The sequence below is a fragment of the Sphaerodactylus townsendi genome, linkage group LG01 (assembly GCF_021028975.2).
Source record: "Sphaerodactylus townsendi isolate TG3544 linkage group LG01, MPM_Stown_v2.3, whole genome shotgun sequence".
NCBI lineage: Eukaryota > Metazoa > Chordata > Lepidosauria > Squamata > Sphaerodactylidae > Sphaerodactylus > Sphaerodactylus townsendi.
The window spans coordinates 160,137,544-160,151,360 of NC_059425.1; the positions used below are offsets into that span (position 1 = coordinate 160,137,544).

Here is a 13,817-nt window from a genome sequence, read left to right on the forward strand (position 1 = left end):
GGAGTAGCCAACTGCTCACAGTCAATTTGGAAACTGCCCCATGTATCATATACTAAATATGCTAGTGAAAACTGATTTCATTAAAACCATCAGGAAACTAAAATGGCAGTGAAATACCTTAAACCCTTTCTGAGTAGAGAATTTGCAGCCATAATAGAACTACAATTCCCTTCAGCCTCTGTCAGCATGGCCAATTGGCTATGCTGGTAGGGGCTGATGGGAATTGTAGTTCCTGAACATCTGGAGAGCCGCAGGTTCCCTACCCCTGCTCTAGAGTGTATTTTGATCTGACTCTTTAGAAATTCAATTAGCTAAACTTTGATTCTTCACAGCTTTGCTTATCACTGTAAACAGCACTTCTGTTCTTTGGATTTCTGATTAGCCAATTTCTGATTAGCCAATTGCTCAGACCATCTGAGAAACCTATTGAGCTTCAGTCATTTACACAGTTTATAGTTGAACATGAGTGGGTAATTCTATATGATTTGTCTTACTGTGGAGGATGCAACGGGAAATATTCTGGATACCATTGTTCTCTTAAAACTGTTTCCAGGACGGTCCTATTGCACTCCAAGGCAGGAAGCTGAAGTTATGTTTCATAACTGGGTTATTTGTCAAATGTATTTTTTACAGATAGATCTAAAGTGGACATATATCCATATTTATAGGCAGAATCTAGTTTGAGAACATCCATTTTGCTTTAATATGAGTTTGGATTAGAGAGGCCACAGCTGACAATTTCTACACCAAATATGTATGTCCGTATAGAAATTACTGTTCTATATGTAGCGTTACAAACTGGCTTGGAGAAAAAACACCCTCCTCTTTAACAGAACACCTTGTGGTACCTTGGAAGGGAGAGATAGAAGAAATTCCAAGTGGTTTATCATCTCTCCCTAGAATTTCTCAAGGGCCTTAACTAGTATACACATACATACACACCATGGTTACATATACAGAAGCTGGAAAACCAAAGCCAAATACAGTCAGTGATATTCCTGCATGAAAGATGGTCACATTGTCCACGTGCAGTTCGGATACCATGGATTCAGTTTTGTCGGCACCTTCTGTACAGAGGTGTCATAAACATACGAGACAGTCTTGACAGCAGGAGTTCAGTGCCTTAACAGCATCGAATCTGTTATGACAATTTAAATGGGTGGACGAGGAGGCAAAAACTGGCGGGAAAGGGCCTTTTCCACTGGGTTGGGGCGGGGGAAGCAGGGTGGTTGGTTTGCTCAGATTGAGGGCTGCCAGTTCACAGTAGTGGCAGCTCTTGCCTGCCTTGTGAAGGCCGCCCTGCATGAAGCGAGACTTGTCTTGCCTAGAGCTACGGTGGCCCCAAAGGGGGATGGCCTTTTCCAGGCCATCAGCCCTCTAGGACATTTCCCATTGGTCTTAATGGCCAATCCACCACTGAGCGTGATCTTTAATTTTTCCAGATTTTTGTCAAAAGCAGCTATTTGCTACCTGTTAAAGAATCCAACTGAGCAGGTGCTGTGACAACAGAGATCGCTCCTGGAAGAAGTAACCTGCTCAGATCTCCCAGTCAGTAGTGCCTCCCTTTGGGGGAGATTTCTCTTCCAGTCAACAACCACAGTGGCTGCAATTTTCACAAGTGCCCATGTTCACTTGGAGTCCTCCCTAGAAATAGCGCCAGGTGTGGCTTCTCTGTGCAGACAAATAAATGAAGGTTTTTTGCACCCCCTTTCAAGATATGAGTGTTTGATGTTTCAGCTGCTACAGTGCCTGCTGGGGAGGATTAAGAAGCAAGATGCTTCTGTGTACATGGAGCTTGGGAACCTGCCGGCTGATCATCTTTTTTTTCTTTTTTTAGTGGAAGGAAACTGCAAAAAGTTAACTCTGTTGTGCTAATTTTATGGGACCTTCAGCCACACCCCAGTTATGTTTTCTTGGAAGTAGTCTCATTGATTTCAGTGGGGTTTGCCCTCCCAAGTGTACATATCAGTACAGCGGAATCCTCTTCAAAGCTGATCTGTTTACATGTGGGCCGCAAAGAGGATCACAGTTAAGTCAGCCAGCGGGAGTCATTGATTGGGGAGAGGGTGACAAATTGCAAATCCCAGCTCCCCCCTTTCAGGATTCCCTAAGTACCTTGGGACTTCAGCAGAATGATTCCCCCGCCCCATTTTCACTTTAATTGACACTCAACTGCCTGTTTGGTGCACACACAATCCTCTGCAAGATTTTGGCAGGAGGTCCTTTTTGGTTGATTTACAGAGACATGGTTTGCTGCATACTTGCAAAATCCCATGAGATGGTAGAAATCACTAGTCTGTGAGTGGCTTAAATTTGCTGCTCCTGTTTTTTATAGCCAGTTAATTTTTCTTCAGGTGCAAGGAATTATTGGGTGTGAGTTTAAAAACAAACAAACCTCAGTCCACTCGCCCAAATGTCCCTCTTCAAGAATGGGTCAGTGGCTTGAGAAGGTTGACTCCTCAGTGATGTGAGCTTTGGTTTTATACCTAGATAAGTTATGGATCTGATTTACAGGCTCCTGCCAGCATGGCCAATTGGCCATGCTGGCAGGGGCTGATGGGAATTGTAGTCCATAACATCTGGAGTGCCAAAGGTTCGCCACCACGGCGACTTCTCAACCATTTTCTTGTTCATCTGTTATCAACATTCTTACCCTTCTGGGGCACATTCAGTCCATACAAGGATGTTTTGCCTCTGGTTGATTCAAAAGGCAATGCCGAGAGTAGTAGAGACCCCAGCCTTCTCTGTGGGTGGCCTAGTGGGGCGATATATGTTATCCACGCAGGAGACAGCCATGATGTGAATTTTGTAAAAATAAGCCTTCTTTCACTGAACAATAGCGTGGTGTAGTAGTTAAGAGCAGGTGTACTCTAAATTAGAGAACCGGGTTTGATTCCCCGCTCTGCCACTTGAGCTGTGGGGGCTTATCTGGTGAATTAGATTAGCCTGTGCACTCCAATACATGCCAGCTGGGTGACCTTAGGTGAGTCACAGCTCTTTGGAGCTCTCTCAGCCCCACTTACCTCACAAAGTGTTTGTTGTGGGGGGGGGGGGGAGAGAAGATTGTAAGTCCCTTTGGAGTCTGCTTGTAGGAGAGAAAGGGGGAATATAAATCCAACTCTTCTTCTTCTTAAATAAAGTTTTATTCTTTTAAAAATTATGTGAATATTGTCCTTTAGGCTGGGGGAGGGGTGTCTGCCATTCTAATTCTTACAAAGGGTGAATCATGCTTAAGGCTGTCCTTCTCCTCAGGGCCCATGCATCATTTACAGGGTCAATGGAAACTTGAAATATGGGTCTCCCTCCCTCATTCCAACAGATACAAACTCATAAGTTAGAAGTTAGGGAGCCAGCGTGGTGTAGTGGTTAAGAGCAGTTGGATTCTAATCTGGAAAGCTGGCTTTGATTCCCCACTCCTCCATCTGAGTGGCAGAGGCTTATCTGGTGAACCAGATGGGTTTCCGCACTCCTACATTCCTGCTGGGTGACCTTGTGCTAGTCACAGTGCTTTGGAACTCTCTGAGCCCCATCTACCTCACAAGGTGTCTGTTGTGGGGAGAGGAAGGGAAAGGAGTTTGTAAGCCACCTTGAGTCTCCTTACGGGAGAGAAAGATGGAGTTTAAATTCAACCTCCTCCTCCTCCTCTTCTTCTCCTCCTCCTCCTCCTTTACATACCACATTCATTTTCATTTGTTCACTTATTTACTTTATTTATACCTCACATTTCTTGATAACAGGGCCCTTGAGCAGCTTACGTGATATCCTGATAATAGCCTTCCACCCTGTTTTGATGCATTGATGAAGGTGCCTTGATAAAACATACCCTTTCCCCACAATACTTGGAGGCTTGTATGTGCTTCTGCTCCCCCTCCTCCACATGGCAGCCCATTGAGACAACCAGATCCCCAGACAAACCAACTGACAATATTTTACCTGCCAATTGGTGATCTTTTATTTTGTAGCAGATTGGACAAAATACTTGATTCTAATCACTATATAATTATAAGGCTCCAGATCTGTGCAGTCATATTTGGCCTCTGCATTTAATGGATCTTACTTCTGAGTAAATACATGCATAGATTCAGGCAGCATCACCTAGTGTATTTGCAATCACAGCTATACACATTCTCCATACATTTGAGGTGGCTATCAGAACAGACAACAGTGTACACTATCCTGAAGTTGTTAGAGGTAACGCAGGATAAAATGGGATAATTAACTATACCTTTTCCCACCAAAAGATCTAAGTGCAGTCAGTAGTGGTTTGGGGGAAGAGAGAGAATATGGTGCTTCTGCAGTAGAAAATAGTCCCTTGGTGTTTGGGGCAGGGTGAGGGTTGGAGGGGGCTAAGGAGGGCTGGTGGTTGGTCCAACTTGGTGTCTGGGACAGGGAGAGGGAGGGGGAGGAAGTAGTGATGGATTAATTAACAGTTCTACTTATATCTTTCAGTGAGACTGAGACAGATTATAGATGTACCCAGTAATGTCTAACTACTGATACAAAAGATGCTTTTTCTTATAAAATAGTCCACATGGATATGATGAGGCTTTGAATCTCAAAAACCTGCTGCTGGAATAAATGTGTTCAGTCTTTCAGGTGCCTTGGACTTTTGTTTTATTTTGTTGCTGCAGACTAATGTAACTACCTGTCTATATTTTTAACCATGTGCAAACACGGCAGCATTCCCCTGTCTCAGGAAATCTGACAAGTTTATTTGCTGAAGATTATGTGAGAAGAGAGTATTCTCCAGGGTGGCTTTATTGTGACAGTTTCATAGTTTCACAGTGCAACACCTCTATTAATATGGCCAGTGGTGAAAAATAACTGGCTTGTCTAAGTAAGAAGCTGCCAAGCATTTGATCCAAGTTCCTGGCTAAAGTTGTATGCTATACATTGATGGGAGTTCTGGGAGGGAGGATTAATCCAAGATGTATTGCTGATTTTCCAACAAAGATGCACCTGTTCCTGACTTGGCAGTGGAAAACTACCTTTGTGTGGGTTAGGATTAAGGAAGAATGAGAGAAGATATGGAGATGAAACTCAAGTGACCCCCAATATGGTATAACTAAAATTAAGTAATTGATTAGGTCATGCACAGAGGTATGATGCAGTTCAGGTAATGAGTCTTGCATTTACAACCAATCCTACTTCCAGCTCTCTGATGTTATGATTCTACTTCTGTCTTCAATGTCCTATTATGAAAGGTGCGGTATGAACAGGGGAAAGCCAGGTTGAAACCATTACTGCACCAGGAAACCCACTGGTTTGTGACTAATTCGCCTCAAGGGGCAGCTTTGGGGATAAAATTGGATTTTCAAGCACTCGGCATACTGTCTGTTGCTATAGGAATGACAAATATTATTCATGATGGAACCGGAAAACCAGTTATTTGTCAACTAAAGAAGTCGTCGAACATTTTTGTTGCTGCAAAAGACGAAGTCCAGTTCTCAGTATGGCTTTCAGTTAAATTTTGTATCCTGCCCTTTTGCTAGAACTCAGTACATGCCCGGAACCAGTGTTGTCCTGCTTTATTTTCTTCTGGCGCTAGCCTAGTAGAGTAAGTTAGGCCAAAAGTTACCCAGCGAGCCTCCAAGCAGAGGAGTGACTACTTGAACCCAGATCTTGAGTTGAGCTATGTAAGAATCATCGTCACACCATAGGGATTCTCATCCAGAGTTGCTATATTCAAGTCCAGTAGCACCTTAGAAACCAAACAAAATTTTCGGGGTGTAAACTTTAGCGACTCTTCGTCAGATCGCATCGTCGTTATGACCAAGGACGCTTTGGATCTCGAAAGCTTATCCCTCCCACCCCATGTTATCGGTCTCCAAGATGCTGCTGGAGTAGATCCCAGCTGCTCTGATACAGATCGACACGGCTACTCTCCGACACCACCAACCAGAGCTAGAACTGTGACCAATGACACCAAGGGCAGGATCCTCCTCGCTCTGCCGCGCGACGTGACAGCGAACGCAGCTACACCCAAGATTCCATTTGGAACTTTGCAACACCACCCAGCACCGCCCCCACCCCGAATCCCCTCCAATCAGGAGGGCCTCAAGGGCGTAGCTCCGTTGGGGTTCCGTCCCGCCCACCACCAGCCTGCCGGGAGAGCCAATCAGAAGCCGGGCGCTGTTCCCCTTCCACCTGCGACTCCCGGGAGCCAGGCGAGCGGGCGAGAAAAGCTGACAAAACCCGTTTGTGCGGCAGGCTGCGCGCTCTCTCGCTCCCCTGCTCGGCTGCGCTCTCCCCTCCCCAGTTGCCCGGGCCGCCGCCAATTCCCGTCCTAACCAGCCGGGCCAGTTCTGCCACCCACTGATTGCCAGACATGACACAAGAATACGACAAGTAAGTGATCGAGCTGGGCAGACTGGAAAGGGGAGAGGGAGGGGGGGGGTGAGTCCGGGCAGGTCCGACCGGTGTTTCTGCCCCTGACCCACACCCACCCACCCACCGCTTCCCGTGGGGTTGCATCCGCTGCGCTCCCTGCAGCTGTGCTTCCTATCCTGGATGGGGATCGATGCAGCCGGGGGGGGGGGGGCGAAGATCGATGAGCGAATTTGGGGGCGCTTCGTTGGCAGTGCCCAGTTCCCAGCAGGGAAGAATAACTGACGCGAAAGGTGGGTGACTGGACCCCCCCCCCCCGCCCACCACAAGAGAGTCTAGCTTCTAGTGCTGTTTGAGTCATCGCTAGAAGACTTTTTCGGGACAACTTTTTGGACAAGCGAATGGCATCCTTTAAAAACAAACATAGCAGTCGGGATAAAGACCCCGGAACAGTGACCTCCCTCCCTGGCTCCTCTTGGCCACCAACGCAGAAGGGCCATGACGCCTCATTAAACTAAAATGGGACAAGCCGACACTGTTCACTATTCCGGGTTAGGAGTGCGCCAATTTAGGACACGCTTCAGCTGCGCTAAGGGACTGGCTTGGGACGATCTCGAACCCGCGCGTTTGAGATCCCACCGACGCTTTCTTTGATCTGAGACTGGAAAACTTCCGACGTTGCAGTCTTTAAGGTGTACATATGTTGCATTGACTTGGGGCACCTGTCGCTGCTCTAATGGAAAACCTGACGGAGTCACCATATAAAGTTCATTTGGCAGCCCCCAGCTCCTTTTCACTGGGTCCCACCAGGTGTCGAAGCCCCCCCCCCCCCCGCACCTGTGCACCTGTTTACAAGGGGCGGTGTTCCTCTGTGTACCTGATAGCGATCATGCGTGTTCATATCTGTTTCTCCAGATGGGCGAGATAAGGAGGCGCTGTGAATCTCTCGTATGAAAATCGAAGCTATCTCTTGGGATTTCCTTTGGGAGAAGGGGTGGTTCTTTCTTGCTGGCATCCCTCTTAACTGTGGCAGGTTCACTTGGAAGAAAGTCCCAGAGGATTCCTCAGGATCTACTGCCAATGAAAGAGCTCTAGTGGCATCTTAAAGAAATAAAGATGCTAGTCTGTGAAAATGTATTCCGGGTGTCCCAGACCCTTATTTGCCTTGGTGTTTTGGTGGTAGCAGAGTAATGCTGCTCACTGGAAAGTGTATGGTGAGGGGAGGGTTATGTTTTGTCTTCATAGATGTCTGATTCTCCCACCGTTTGGACTTAAAACATTTCAGTTTGGTTCAATCCTGCCTTTCATGGCTCTCCTCCTCCACAGCAGCCTATATTCTGCTAGCCCTGGTGGCTCATAAATTGTTGGGGTGCTATGGGGATTTTTGGGGTTGCCCTGGGTCTGTGCCTAAACCCTTTTGGCTCCAACCCCCAGTCAGTCTGTCGCTTCTAAGGGGGCTGTCCTTTTACATTTGAAGCCACATTTGACTAACAGTTTGGGCTTTGAAACTCAACACCTCAGCTGAGGCGTTGGTCACCCCCATCTCCTCCTCCACCTCTTTAAACACTGAGTGTGACGAATAATAGAATAATTGCTGCCTGTCGGGAGGCACTCCGAGTCTCCGCCTTACCACTGAGCAACACAGACCCTCAACTTGCCCTGAGCTCTTGCCTGGGACGCGCCTCCCAGATGCGGGAGCCTAATGAAATGCTGGGTATGCTTCTCTCCGCCTCCTTGGAAGACGGAGGGACAAAGGCTGGGCCAGGAGAGTCATTTTAATTGGGGCATCTTTATTTGAGTCACACCTAAATCCACTTACGTTTTTTTTAAGCTTGTGCACTTGATGGCTTGAATGCTGTTGCTCTAGTTTTAATAAGGTATTGTTGAGCACTTGTGTGCAGTTGGACCCCAATGTGGAAATTTATTCCGTGGACTTCATAAAGACCCCCCCTTAATGTGGAAAAGAACTGATGGATTTTTATGAAACTCATCCAGCAGGCAAGGTGGACTTCTCCAGGTAATCCAGTAGAGTATTCTAACTAACAGCATAGGCAATTGATTTATTTCTAGTTTTTCCTACTGTGTCATAGCCAAGTTTTCACCTTTTAAATGGAGTGTGTTGCCTGGAAGGAATGTTGCTTGAAAGGAATTCTACATTCAGGTGTTCCAGAATCTCTATGTACTAAGGCCATGCCAACACCTTCTTTGGAATGCAGGCAAGCTTTTGTTACTCTCTAAGTAGATGTGTTGACTTTTGTCCACTTTTCCAGAAACTGATTTGATGTTCTTGTTTGGGTTAAGGAAATCATCTGTGTTTTAACAGGACTCATACCTGGTGCATATTAAAATACAGGCTAATGAAGGCTTGGTTACGATGCTCCTTCTGGGAATATGTCATTGCGGTGTTTGGTCTTTGTCTTGAAAGCTCTAGCATCTAATTTGCTGCTTAGCTTTGTAGAATGGAAAGGACTGTAGGGCAGAGATGCTGATCAGCCAGCTGCTTGAATATTTATGGGCTCTGGCATCAGGTCATCTTCCTGCTTGGTAACTTTGATTCTGTCTAGCTGCCGGTGTGATTTGCAAACAGAGAAGAAAAAAGCATCCTTCATAAGCATGCATAAAGGTGCACTTGGGTGTACATGAATCTTTATATTAAAGTATGTTCTGCTTCAAACATAGGAAAACGGTTATTGTACAAGTTATGTTATTAAAGAGAAAACACATCCCTGTTAATGGTGGGGTAAAACTGCATTGCATACCTCGGTCTTGGAGCTAAAATGTGTTTTTTCATTGAGGAATCTTCTGTGTATGAATCTGTAATTTATGTCAAAGAGGGGTGAAAATCAGACTAAAATTCTATCTTTGACCAAATTAAGGCCAGATTGTGTGTGAGAATCGAGGCTGTTCTTGCTAAAATGCAGTGCAGTGTGGCTGAGGCTGCGATCCTATTTGTTCCTGTCCACAAGTAAGACCTGTTGAAATATTGTTATGGGCTTGTATTGAAGTGATCTGAAGTCATGTCCTTAGACAAAAAAAAAATCATTGCTGTTGGTGGAAAGTCCTGTCCACTGGATAGAATTATTCAGATATTTATACTCCACTTTTCTCCCTGATAGGGATTTCAAAGCAGCCACTAAACATGTGTACTCAGAAATAAATCCCAATGACTTCAGTGGGACTTACTTCTTAATTAGTGTTTTAAGGATTGCAGCCCTCAAACATAGATACACTTTCTAAGCCCATCAACTTTGATTGTGTTTAGGATTGCACTATAAGTATACCAGTCACATTCTTTCATGTATCGTTTTTGGAGAAGCGAGTGGAAAAAGCCCATGGGAAAGCTTACTTTTGCTTCTTAATTCACGCAAGTTCATAATGAGGAAAGAAATGGCTTTTTGTGTCCAACTATTTTTGTTTTGGAAGGAGAGAAAGAAAAACTACTTTGAGTCTTGGAAATCAAAGCTACTGATGGAATCTTTCAGGGTTTGGGGGCATATTATACCACCGAAGATGTGAAACTGTCAGATCTTAAAAAAAAATTGTCGTCTATCCCATTTTAAACATCTTCAGTGTGGCAAACATATGTTTGAGCTGAAAGTACCTTTTATCCTGTGGCCTTTGATTTCAGGCCATGCCTCTCAATTTTTAGAAGAGAGATTCTATAATAAGGTTCTGGTTGATTATCTTTAGTGATTATGTGATACGACCAAAACTGAAACATTTAATTAGATTTGACTACTGTTGGGGAAAACTTACCTTAAAGTCATGAAGACACTTAGAGTGATAATCAACATTTAAGAACTGAAGATGTTTAGCACCTTCTTGGTTCTTTTCCACATTCTAATTGAGTTTTCCTCCCACACCTTCCAATACATACTGATATTAGTTTCATTTTAGTAAATATATATATTTGCAGTATTAAACAAGAATTGATTAGTTCTTTTCTGATCACTTTTAGAATTGGGTAGGATTTTTGTTTTACTCTCACTCTTTGTTGCAGCCAATAAGAGTATAATTGATCTTCTCATAAATTGAGATGCTCTTCACTTCTGAGACTGGAATATTGTTAAGACATGGATTGCTTGTTTATTTTTGTATTTTCTTTTGAAATAGGGGAGGCCATAATCTCTTAGGGGTGATTATGTTTGAAAGACAATAGCAGAATAAATTACTATGAGGCCCTTTGGGCCCTGGACGTGCCATCTTAAGCAGAATTACACCGCTCTAAATCCATGAAAGTGAATTGTCTGAGAAGGGGATAACTCTATAGGATGGCCGGTAAATTAGAAAACATGATGAAACACTGTGGGGTGGATCCAGCCACCTTCTCACTCTTTCACTCTCCTACATGGTGTCCAAGAAGGTTGTGGACTACAGTTGTGGACTACAGTTCCCATCATCCACTGTAGTCCACAACATCTGGAGGGCCGCAAGTTTGACACCTGTGCACTAGTGGAAAAGTTTGTTGTCTTTAGCTCTATCTGGGAAGTGGTAGCAGTCAAGCAGGGAGCAGTCGTAAGCAGAGCTACTCAGAAATAAGTTCAGTTTTACTCAGTGGTAGTTACTTCCAGGAAACTCTTCTTAGATTGCAGCCATCAGGCTCCTTGATGGAGAAGACTGATCAGCTTGTTAACAGGCTGACAGACGTAAAACTAGTACTTGTTATCAAGGTGAGCCTTGACTAAGTCTACTGTGAACAAAATTAAAAGATCAGCACTCCTGCCACATGACACTACCTTGGCATTATGACCAGAGTATCCCTACAAAGCACAGAACCCTACTGGTGTAATGTTTTCCTATCAATTTTTTTTAAAAAAATTATTCAAGCAGAAAAACAAACCACTAGTTATGAAGTAATTAAGCGCACAATAGAAGACTTATTTCCAGATCTTGCTAAATACCATTTAGCATTGTATGCACAGTTCACTGTGCCAACAGACCCGTCAGAAACTCAATCGTGACATAAAATGGCTGTCAAATATACACATTTTGCAGTCTTTTAAGAAAAATATGGTCTTGTTTTCTTAACAGAACCTGCAGTTCTGTTGAGGGATTGAGTTACTGCCAAACCTCATGCTTTGATAGCTTGAAAGATAATTCTTTCTACACTCCTTTTAAACCAAGGTAGGTTACCTTTAAGGCATTTGTGCATTTTGTTTGGGTGTTGCCGTGAGAAAGGACAAGAACATGCATTTGGAATTTGCCAGGTTTTCCTACTACTGCCTTTTAATTTGGAGAGCTGAATGGCATTTTTTCCTTTTGTGCTTTGCACTTGAGTCATTCTCTATAGCTCCCGTCTTTTTCCTTCTGGTAACTTGTTGCTGAGAGCTACTTGAGGCTTCTTTACACAAAACAGATATCTGGAGGGACCACCACTCAGTGGTAGTGTACCGTATCTATGTGGCATTCAAAAGGTATGCTCCAATCGCAGCTTCTCCAGTTAAAGGGACTGAAGTAGTAGTAGGTGATGTGAAAAGTTTTACCTAAGAGTTGCTGCCAGTCTGAGTACTGATTGCCCCCCCATCATCTCATCCCTGAAACATCCCCTGAATATGAGCTTTAGTGAGCTTTCAGTGTTGATGAGTTCGAGGATACATAATTCTACATGCAGCTGTTTGCATGTATCCAAATCTGAGCTCTGCTATCTAACAGTGAAATGGCCCCATGGAAGTAAAAGGCTATTTATCAGTTACATATGGGTTGACTGTGTAAGAAATTTTGAAGTCCTTTTCAAAAGTATCACATAGTCAAGCATGATTGCTCACAATATATATAATATACTAAAATATGCTTTATGTATAGCATTTATATATTTTTTGTTGTCAGGATGTGATCTCTTAGGGCATATAATGGTGTAATATTGCTAAAACTAAGATTTGGACGGGAGAGCTCTTGGAAATCCATGTGTATATCACCTCAAATTCCATTGTGGAAGAAAGCCTATATGAAAATTTAGTGATATAAACAAAATATTTTTCTGTTGTTGACTTTTGGTTGACTTTTGGTGAACTTGGATGAATTTGTGGAAGATCTGTAAAGCTGTTTAGGATTTATTTTGGCTGAACTAATCTGAAATCACTTGAGCGTAGGTTGACTAGTGTGGCGATTTGGGTTCAGATTTCTAGTCTTGAGCAAGGGAAACCTCTTGGCCTGATCTACTAACTGGGTGGCCGGTTGATGTAATTGAAATGTGCTTGGGACATGATGATGATATTGTCAGTAAGCAAAAATTGCAAGTAAGCAGATACTAAGATAATTTATGTTTGGATTTCCAGTTAACCAAAGAGGAATATAGATTTTGAAACTGCCTCACAAAATTAGAGAAGCATTAGTTAACTGCATTCATACAGGCATCATGGACAGCGGCTTTTCTTTTGTGTTAGTCAATAAAGGTTTAACAGGAGTTGAGAGTACAGCATTGCACATCGTGAGGGAATTTGTATTTGTCAGGTTTCAGCTTAAAGTTGTTGGATTGCACTTCATTTTGTAAATACTTGAAAAAGTTCTGGGGTGGCTGGTGAGGGTAGAATTGTTCACTGTGTGTAATGAGTAGTTAACACATAGCAGACAATGGGGAAGTATTAAGTTCTAGCATCTTTTGATGCATGCAGCCAGTTTGGGAGCTAGGCTGGGACTGGGAAACTGGAGTGGATGCCTGCAGTTTTACCGCATGTTGCATCTGATGTGTGGCAAAGTCTTCATTGATGCTTGCTGGAGCATAATGCAGATAGATGACCAAGCTGTCCCAAGAGATGTTTTCCCCTGAAACAGCTTGGTTATCTATCTGCATTATGCTGTCAGGATGTAACCTATCAACCACATTTTTACTGACTGGAGGTCACTCAGTGAATTTCATGGCTAAGTGAGGGTTTGAATCTTGGTCTACCCAATCCTAGACTGATACACTAACTGCTAGACCACATAGAAAATCTGTACATGTATTGATGGACTGGCAGAGAAATCCAGACCCTTAGTTGGGGCAGCTTCCAGATGTATGAGGGAATTGATGAAGAAATCCAGACCCTTAATTGGGGCCTTCTGCAGTTTCTGGAACAACAAAATAACTGCCTTGGAATAATACTGCTCTTGTGTAGAGTTTCTTCCCATTACATTTTGTGAGAGGTGTAGGGTTGCCATCTACAGGTTGGGAAATTCTTGGAGATTTAGGCGTGGAACTTGGGGTAGGCAGGGTTTCGGGAGGGACCCCAGTGCAGTATAATGCCATAGAGTCCACCTTCCAAAGCATCCATTTTCTCCATGGTAACTGGTTTCTGTTGTTTAGAGATCTATTGTAAATATAGAAGATCTCTAGCCACCACCTGGAGGTTGGCAACTATGAGGGGGAGAGATTGTAAGGATGTGACTGTTACCAGTGTGGAACTGTAATAACGGAATAAATTACACTAGTGCAAAGCCAAGAAGAGAAGAAGTAGTGAAGCACCTAACAATTCCAAAATGTGTGAGAAAAAAAAGCCAGGGGCTCATTTGGA

General features: G+C 43.7%; 1 protein-coding gene across 5 annotated transcripts in view; it reads left to right on the top strand.

Annotated features, from left to right (window-relative positions):
• Positions 1 to 6,146: 6,146 nt before the first annotated feature.
• The window catches only part of GRHL1 (grainyhead like transcription factor 1), a 63,580-nt gene continuing 55,909 nt past the window's right edge, over positions 6,147 to 13,817 (top strand). For 3 of the 5 annotated variants that reach the window (XR_007244659.1, XM_048498480.1, XM_048498500.1), the window contains exon 1: positions 8,214 to 8,344. Coding sequence is in view for 3 of the 5 variants with exons in the window: in XM_048498480.1 (XP_048354437.1) it covers positions 8,298 to 8,344 (47 nt within the window). In the remaining 2 variants the exon portion in view is untranslated. Of the gene's footprint in view, positions 6,349 to 6,939; positions 7,020 to 8,213; positions 8,345 to 13,817 lie in introns of those variants that run through there. The other 2 variants (XM_048498490.1, XM_048498512.1) reach the window with 2 other exon arrangements.